The 8,993-nt window shown below is 42.7% G+C and overlaps 1 protein-coding gene across 13 annotated transcripts in view; it reads right to left on the reverse strand.

The window, feature by feature from the left end:
- The window catches only part of CADPS2 (calcium dependent secretion activator 2), a 613,932-nt gene extending 608,283 nt beyond the window's left edge, over positions 1 to 5,649 (reverse strand). For 3 of the 13 annotated variants that reach the window (XM_058297299.2, XM_058297291.2, XM_058297290.2), the window contains exon 1: positions 5,003 to 5,644. In XM_058297299.2, the coding sequence (XP_058153282.1) occupies positions 5,003 to 5,341 (339 nt within the window). In that variant the 5' untranslated portion in view covers positions 5,342 to 5,644. Of the gene's footprint in view, positions 1 to 5,002 lie in introns of all 13 variants that reach the window. The other 10 variants (XM_058297295.2, XM_058297294.2, XM_058297293.2 and 7 more) reach the window with 6 other exon arrangements.
- Positions 5,650 to 8,993: the final 3,344 nt, after the last annotated feature.

Raw genomic sequence — 8,993 nt, forward strand, 5'->3', positions numbered from 1 at the left:
ACTGGGTTGGGAGGGGAGGGGAGAAAAATAAATAAATAAATAAATATTTTTAAAAAAATAAAATATACAATCACATTATAATAAATGAAAATGATATGGTACTAACAATAAGAAAAAATAATTAGAGCAATGTATTATAATAGATAACCCAGAAAGAACTGTAGGGAAAATATATATACAAGCAAACTATATAAATTATTGAACATAAAAAGACCTTGTCTGACAATTGGGGGTTCCTCTGGCTTTGCCCAAGCTGCTTGAGGGCGAGGTGTTAGATGGACGCACAGCGGGCACAAAGAATGCTGCGGAGATGGCAAGTGATGGTAGCATGCAGTCTGCTTTATTGAGGAAGTGCTGGACAATATATATTGTGGGGTGAGGGGACGGGGCAGGCAGGAGGCGGCGTGTGGGGCGTTGGTTATTTGGGGCTGGTGGGAGTTAGGAGATGTGAAAGTTGGCCGGCGGGGATTGGCCGGTGGTCGTTGGATGGCATGGCCCCGGAGAGGGGGAAGAGGGGGAGGCAGTAGGTCGGGCTTAGAGATTAGCCTTTTAGAATATCAGCAGGTTTGTTGGAAACCTGCAAACAAGCAAGCAAGGCATACTGTGGCACCCTAATGCTGCCTCTTTGTCTCTTGGGTTTGGTAGTGGCATTGGGAAGGTGTCACTTCAAAGACATTAGTTCTACACCAATAGGTATTAACATTTTTATAGCTTTCTTTATAATGGTGGGGATATCTGGATATCTAAAAGCATGTTTAGGAACACTAGTTTCCACAGAGCAGAAGTTCTTCCACTTGCATTCGTATTATCTTTCCTCCACCCTCACTAATTCTTTGAGACATACAACTAAATCAGACACTTCCATGTATCCAGACTTTCACTAAGTTCTTATTACAGGCCATGCACTGTGATGAGAATACATCAGGTCACATGACACAAAGCAACAAACCAATAAGGTGCAGTGACTGAGCATAAGAAAAGGTGATTCTCAGCCTTTATAAATCTGTAGCTCCATTTTTATAAAATTGGCTATTTTGCTGAGCTTAGCAAGTTGGAAGCAGTTGGAAGAAGAAAAAAACAGAAAGGTGTACTGTTTCAAAAAAAAGAGATAAAAGTGGCCAATTTATTGTAGTAAAACATTCAGATGGGAAGGAATGGCAGGCAAGAGCCTCTGTATTTCATCCTTTGCAGTTTCACAGTACTATTTGCATACATTTCTCAAACAGATTTAGCAGAGAGAGTTATGCAAAGTGGTGGGAGTGATTATTATACATATACACTAAAGGTTTAATAAGGCATAATTTAGAGTGATTGCAGTGGCAATGCATATAGAAACACAAAGAACATGGGTGAATGAATCATGTGGAAAGTTATTAGTTATTTTCATCTTCACAATTCCTGTGTCATTTCTAGTTAAAAAATAATTGGCCACTTAACATCTTAACTGATTTCTAATGAATTTAATAATACCAAAAATAATGAACAGAGCAACTTACTAGAAACCTACAGAATTCCAGTTAACCCAAAACTATTAGCACTTTAAATCATACACATCTGAAATATAGTTCTGAATTTAGACCTGCACACTGTGGATGTAGTTACCCTCCTCTATGTCGGTCATTATGCTGGTCAAAGTCTGCCTTTTAATCCCCAAGGATCCTATTTATTACTCTTTCCTTCAGGGTCTCAAAGTTTTCCAAAGATCTGGCAAACACTAAAACTTTATTAGTAAAGCAATCTTTACTAATAGCTAATTTGTTTTGTGTTTTTTCCTAGTTTCCACACTGTGTCTCTTTAACCAATGATCTCTTGATCACCCAAAGTTCACAAATATTGTTAGTGTCATGATGGTACAAGGGTTTAATCAAGCTAAAGAAGCATTACAGGCCCAAAGAATAATTTTTACTACTAAAGTCATTTTGTGATGGCTGTTTTTCACTTCAAACTCATATCGTGTACAATCTTCCAGACATGTTTACTCAAGTGGTGTGATCATCAAGCTTTGGTTATAGTATGTGGTCCAGAGTCACCCCAGAATTTTCTGTAAAATCATCAATCGTCAATCAGAGGTTCTGATCAACATAAGCTGACCACTGTTATTCTTCTGAGCTGAAATATTCCAGTCAAGGGCAAAGAAAGTGTGTTAATTAAGTTTAATGCTATTAACATTTCTCAAAAAGCTCATGAATTCAACCCCTTACTAGATCTGTGAACCATTTTAGCCAGGCAAAAAAATAAACAACACTGCTTCGTGATTCATAGAAACTCACCAGCCTTGGCAATAAGACAGCTTTGACTGATGAAAGACCCTATCCTAGCTCTCTATGTGACTAATCATCTTCATTTATAAAATGAAAAACCTTTCAGAACTAAACTTATGAGTTTCTAACTTCTCAAGGTTGAGACAAGAGTGAGAAGTAATATGCATTTCAATGACAACAATTTAAGCTAATAAATCCTTTTACTAGAAGTCTGACTACTTGGAGGTACAGAATAAAAATATACAATGGATTACTGATTTTGTACTTATCCTGTTACTTCTTTTATATAACTCTAATTGTACAATTCAAGACTCAAAGTAAGCTTTCTGGCATTTATTACTGTATTGTGCATCAAATTAATCATATGATCAGGATTAAATTCCCATCTCTTTGTCCTAGGAGGAAACTTAACTGCCAAGAATTGCTCCAGCTCCCATTACCAAGCAGCATGTTGTTTTTTGTTGTTTGTTGGTTTTTTAAGGAGAAGGCTCTTTTGAATACGTTTTGAAGGTGGTAAATATTTGTGTTAAGGGGCCTCCTCAATTAAAAATAAAAATGCCTCATAAGAGTTTAATGATGGTTCTCAGTGCTCTCAACTTTTAGGAAACAGAAATTTCTAAGTCATCCAAATATCTTTGCATACAATAATATCTGCAGTGTTTTGCTTCTTTTTATAGTTTGTCATTATTTTTGGCAATGCCTAGAAAAGGTTCTAACAATAGTCTCTTAGGAAGTACTGTAAAGTCACCTATTTGCCAACTCAATTTCTGGAGAAACAAACATTCCATTTAAACAGAAAGAGTCAGAGAGATGTGTACTATTTGAACACCCAGGGAGAGTTTGTTTCATTGACAAAATTCATGCCATAAATAAGCTATCAGTCAATGGCTTTTTGCAAAAGCATTTTCAAGGATATCATTCCAAAATTTCACCATGCATACTTTAATACACTAAAAATAAGCCTTAAATACTATATAGATGATTAAACTGGAGACTTGATGATACTCATAAACTTTATATGGCCACCTACCACAAGATATGTCAAAAATTACTTACACTAGGTTAAGAATGACTACTAAAGTTGAAAGTTTCTTAAATAGATCCAACAGATAACTGCCTTAGAACAGATGCAGTGCAAGCAATGGATTAGAAAGTAGGAAACTCACTGAGGAGTGGAGTAGAAGGCTCACATCAACTCCTAAGGGCACTCAAACTGATCTGAGGATTGGTGGCCTCAATTATGCCAATTGGTTTGGGATCTGAAAACGCTACTTTGACACTTCTCTACTCCAAAATGAAAGATCTACCAAGAGGTCAACCATTTTTTGTTCTATGGATTCTTCTGCCAGTCAGGTGAAAACCAGGGACCCTTACTAAGTCCACACTATACTATAATTTAGTAAATATATCACATCCACACTAACATATCCCCACAAGAATAATGTGGGGTCTTTTGAATTTCAATTCAAGCTCATGGACCCCTTGTTAAGAACCCCAGACCAAGAGGATCTCAAGGTCTCTGCCAGCTCTAACAGTGTGACTATGTGAACTACCTGGAGTGTGTTAGGTGACTTGAGCTGCCAGTTGAAGGGATGCATTCCATAAGAACTCTCAGAGAATGAATGATTCCAAAACAGCTGCTCTGTTTGGGCCTGCTTAGAAAGGGTGGGTTAACTAGGGGAGTAGGTGAGAACTGTACTTACTTAGAACTACAGTTGTATTTCAAAGCCAATTCAAAAGCTCTCAATTTCTAAAAAAATAGCAGGTGAAGTTATTTCAGAAAACTAAAAAAAACCTCTGAGCATCTAGCATGCCTTAGGCAAATTATAATACCTCTGGGTCTCCAAGGCCTGTTGCAAACTGAGGCGACTGTTACAGATTTGTACGGAAACTTCCAGGTTCAGCATTCTATTGGAAAGATTTTCTAAACCGTTTCCATTGTAAACATTAACCCAATTATGGCAATTTGAGTTTTTACATGTGTCTGCTATAGAATATAGACCCCTGGGGTCTTGTTTTTAAAACTAAAGGTGGCAGACATTTCACCTGAAACATACGCCGTATCTCTTTGGGGAAAAGCAAACAAATTCATTTGTCATGACAAGGGTATGAACCATTTCTTTATTTTTCTAAAGCTGTGTCACTAGGCCTACTAGGACCAAGAATTACTTACCCATAATAACTCTAAAAAGCTGCGTACCTTCTTCAGTGTTTCGATTTGACATCCTCATTCTACGGCACATAAGAATCTTGTCAATTTACTAACTTTGTTTCTGTTTGTTTTTTACTCACAAAGAATATCTACCCCTTCTCTCTAGTGCGGACTTCTCTCTAGGTAAGAGAAAGTGTGAAGAGTCCACCTGTTTCACCTAGCTACACATTCATTCAGACCTAGGACAAAGCTCAGCTCCAGCACTACCAAGCCTGACTGGGTGGACAGGTGTGCAACATTGCTCTTAGAAATTAAAGTTGCTGGAAGGTGTATTCGAATCCTGCCGGTTGCAAGCACTGCACGGCCGACGGTCTCGTTCTCGCCGATGGCGAGCTCACTGCAACCCGCTACCCGGCGGACTAAGGCACCCACCGTCTTCACCCGAAGAGTCCCTTGCGCTCAAAAACTAATGAAAAATACAATGTCCTGCATTTCTCGGCAGGACGGTGGACAGGCGCCCCAGAGCAATCCCTGGAGAAAATCCGGTGCGGAATAAGTAGCAGCTGGAGGCGCCGGGTCCTGCACTCACCTTCTGCTGCCTCCGGGCCATGTCGGTGGGCTGCTTGGCGTTGAAGGGGTACGCGATGCACCTCACCACGAAGACGTAGAGCTGCAGGCGAATCTTGCGCTCCTGCTCCTCGTCCAGCTGCCGCTCGGGCTCGTCTCGCCCCTCGCTAAGCACCGAGGGGCTCGGACTCACGGGTCTGGCCGCTCCGCCGCCGCCTGCGCGCCCTGGCGCGTCCCGCCGCCCTTCGCGAGCCGCGGCCGGCGGCGCTCGCTGCGAGGCGCCGGCCGCCACCAGGACATCGCGGCTCTCCTCTTCCAGCCCCTCGTCCGACTCCTCTTCGCTGGAAGAAGGGTCCAGCATGGTGTTCCGGGGACTCCGCCACTCGGCCCGCGGCCCCCAGGCGCCTCACCCCGGCGGCTGCGCCTTCGGATCCGAGGGAGCCGCGGGACTGGTAGCAGCAGCCGCAGACCGAAAGGGAAACTGGCCAGGGCTTTCCGGACACGTCGAGTTAGATACTGGAGTGTTTCCTACCACCAGGACGAAAGGGGCGGGCAGGAGCCCGGAGGAGGACAGGGAGGGGGCAGAGGGAGAGCCGCCGGGAATGCAGAGGCGGAGTTAACGTTGAGGGGTGAGCCTCCGCGCCTCGGGAGTTGCTCTGCCAGTCCGAGGCCCACCGGCCGCGCGCTCCCCCAGCGCCCGCCGGCCGGGGCGGAGCGGCTCGAGCGCCCCGGGCGCCCCGGCGCAGGTGGGGAACCTGTGGCGCCTACAACAAGCAACACGTGGAAAGGAATGTTGAGAGCTGCGGGGGGCGGGGGCGCGGACTGCGCTTGCGCGCGCCGTGGCCGCCGCCGGATCCCGGGTGCTGGAGGGCCAGGGGCAGGGGTGCGAGGGTGCGAGGGTTGTGAAGGCTGAGAGGGGCTCAGGGTGGTGGGTCCGTGAACGCACACCTGGGGCTGCTCGGACTGCTAACTGTTGTGACCCCACCACCTAACCTGCTTCTCTCCCGAAAGCTTCCTAGCAGTGAGGGGTTGCGGGAGCGAGAACTGTGGTGAAGGAAGGGCACGGCTGAAGATCCCTCGGACCCGAACCCGAAACCCGAGGTGGAACGCGGCGCAGAGGAGTGGGGCGCGAGCCCTTCACCTCGAAATAACGCTGGGACAAGACTTGTAAAAGTCTCTGCTTGCTCTGCTGCTGTCTGACACCAATGCTCACGCCTGAATTATAAAAGTCAAGGGCACGTTTAATAAAGCAAGGTTATCTTTTTCAACAGTTTTGCTACCGACCCAAGTGAAAGGTAGATTTTATATTTGCAAACTGGCACTGTGATTCAGCTGAAACACAGCCCGATTATTTTCTGGGTTGGGATACGGTTGCTTGAAGGCATACTATGTAGCGTCGACATTTATTCAGCAAATATTTGAGTGCCCGCGCCTCTGTTGGCGTTTGGTCGAGCCGCGGTGGACCCGGGCGCACAGCACTTGGTCACTGTTAGCTCGGGCCTCCTGTGGGCGTCTGCTAACTGCGCCCAAAGCCTCCCTTATCCGCGCACGTTTCCCAGTCCCAACGCCGGGACCTCCCAGGCGTTTCCTCTTGGTTGTTCTTTTTCTCCTGTTCTTAGACCTAACCCAAGGGGAAATAGGCAAAACAATGCATTCAGCATAAGCTGGAGTATGCGGCGGCCAGGGTGGTGAGGAAGGCATGAAGCTGAGTGAAAGTAACGGGGGGCAAATAGAACTCCTGCCGCCTCTGCTCCGTGGCCAACGGGCAGTTTCAGCTTTTCCGGGTCACTTGCACGGTTAGACACACCAGAGACAGGCTGTCCTTCCCTATGTGGAAATGACAACGAGGCATTTACACCTGGGGAGCCCTGTCAATTTGTCACTCCTTAATTGGTGCCCAACAGAGTGAGCAGCCCACGTATATAAAAGGTGTTCATGGAGGTCATAGCTGCAGGCTGCCCTCCAACTGCCAAGGGATACTAAATCTCAAAAACGGATGTATTTAAAGACAGTGATTTAATTGGATGACAATCTTGCTCATTTAAGACATGATATCCAATATTTATAGAGCACTTCACAGATTACAAGGCCCTGTGGAAGTACTCATCAAATACAGTCATCAAAGTAATCTTCTAAGGTAAGTAATATTATTATCATCATTATTGCCATTTACATCATTTGTCCCAGGTATTGCAATAAGCCCTAAACATACATTATCTCTGTTATTAGTCCCATTTTACTGATAAGGAACCTGAGAATTTAAAAACTTTCTTTCATAAGGATCCAGAACTGGCAAGTAATGGAACAAGGAGTCAACACAGTTTTCTAATTCCAAATAGTTGCCTTAGCAACTGTAATGTGCCTTGAAAATGGATCAGTATATTAAAGTAATGGCATGCATTGAATTGATAAGTAAATTAAGAGAACTAAATACCTGGGGACATAAAACTACAATTTAAATATAGCAGCTTTATTGCCCTCTCTTTCCTTTCCAATCAAAGGTACATTTTTTTGGTTTCTTTTATTAATTATTTATTACTATTTAATGTGATAGTTTACTATTCTCTTCCTATTAAAAAAGCAAAGATTCTCTAAGCCTTGGGGATCCCACTTGAAAATATCTAATAATTTTTAGAAATTTAGAATTTTAGAAAATTTGCATAGTTTTTCTCTATGCAAATGAAAATAGTTTAAAAGGCTTAAATTAAACTTCCAAAGAACAACAAAGAGAAATTTCGAGGATTTCATTAATTAAATAGACGATGGTTAATAAACTAACATATGAAAAACTATGCTGGATATATTTAGAAGAACAAGATATGGTCCCTGACCTTAAGAAATTTTCAGATTTAGGAGTGACAAATGAGAAAATCAATTTTTTAAAAAATCAGTATGAGTATGGCAGTCTGATGATTTGTTCCATAACGTAGGAGGTTATGATAATACAGAAAAGAAATACTTTGCCTGAGGGAAAGAAAAGGTTGGCGTACAGGAGGCTTCCAATATGCTTGACCTATATCTTGAAGTACGATTCAGGGCTACTGGAGTGAAGGGACTGTAGACAAGAGGAACAGCATATGCTAAGACATGAAATTGCCACCTTTTGGGAACTGCAGTTAAATTGGTATGCCTGAAGTAAAGGACACATGTGAAGATATTATGGGAGATGACACTAGAGAAGAGGCAGGGGCAAACTGAGGAATGGCTTTATAAATGTCATGCTTTGGAATTTAAGCATATTCTGAAGAAAATGGAAATACACAGAGGATTTTGAGTAAAGTAAGACATAACGCAAATTGTAACTCTGAAGTGTCAATGTGGAGCAGTGAGACCAAAAAGATTACTGAAGAAACTTGGGAGAGAAACAATGACTGCTTGAATTTAAGACAGGAAGAGGAAAACTTTAAAATGCACAACGAAATTAAGAGAATGTATGTGAGGGGCTGAGGAAGGGAGTCAAGGTGATTCCCTAGGTTAGGGTAACTTGAGAAGTAGCTGATGTAAATGAAGTATGAACTCTTGAAGAGAAACAGGTTTAGAGACGTCATGATTTGAGAGGTTTTTGCAAGATATCAAGAGATCCTAGAAGCATTTGGAAATGCAAAGCTCATACTCAAATCTGGATAAGGAATTCATCAGCACCTTGATGACAGTAAAGCTACAGATGTGGATGACTTGATCTAGAAATTATGTATGCAGAGTGAAAGGGGTGGGTCAATGATGGATCCCTGGGGTACCTTCCCAACCTCTCTGCCAGTTAAGGAATGGCTGGAAGAAAAGGAAACTGAAAAGAAGACCTGATCATTTAAGAGTAATTGTGCCCTAATAATTTTTAATTAAAATTTTCAATTTTTTAAACATAATTTTCTTGCCAGATCTATATGTTAAATATTAACTCTTTCGGGTCAACACATTGATACTCTGGGATATAGTTGAATACATGATGCTCAACATAAAGCTATGATTGATTTGTACCATTTCATAAATACACAAAATACACTTAAACCTTGTTC

The sequence above is a fragment of the Dasypus novemcinctus genome, chromosome 5 (genome assembly GCF_030445035.2).
Source record: "Dasypus novemcinctus isolate mDasNov1 chromosome 5, mDasNov1.1.hap2, whole genome shotgun sequence".
NCBI classification, from domain to species: domain Eukaryota; kingdom Metazoa; phylum Chordata; class Mammalia; order Cingulata; family Dasypodidae; genus Dasypus; species Dasypus novemcinctus.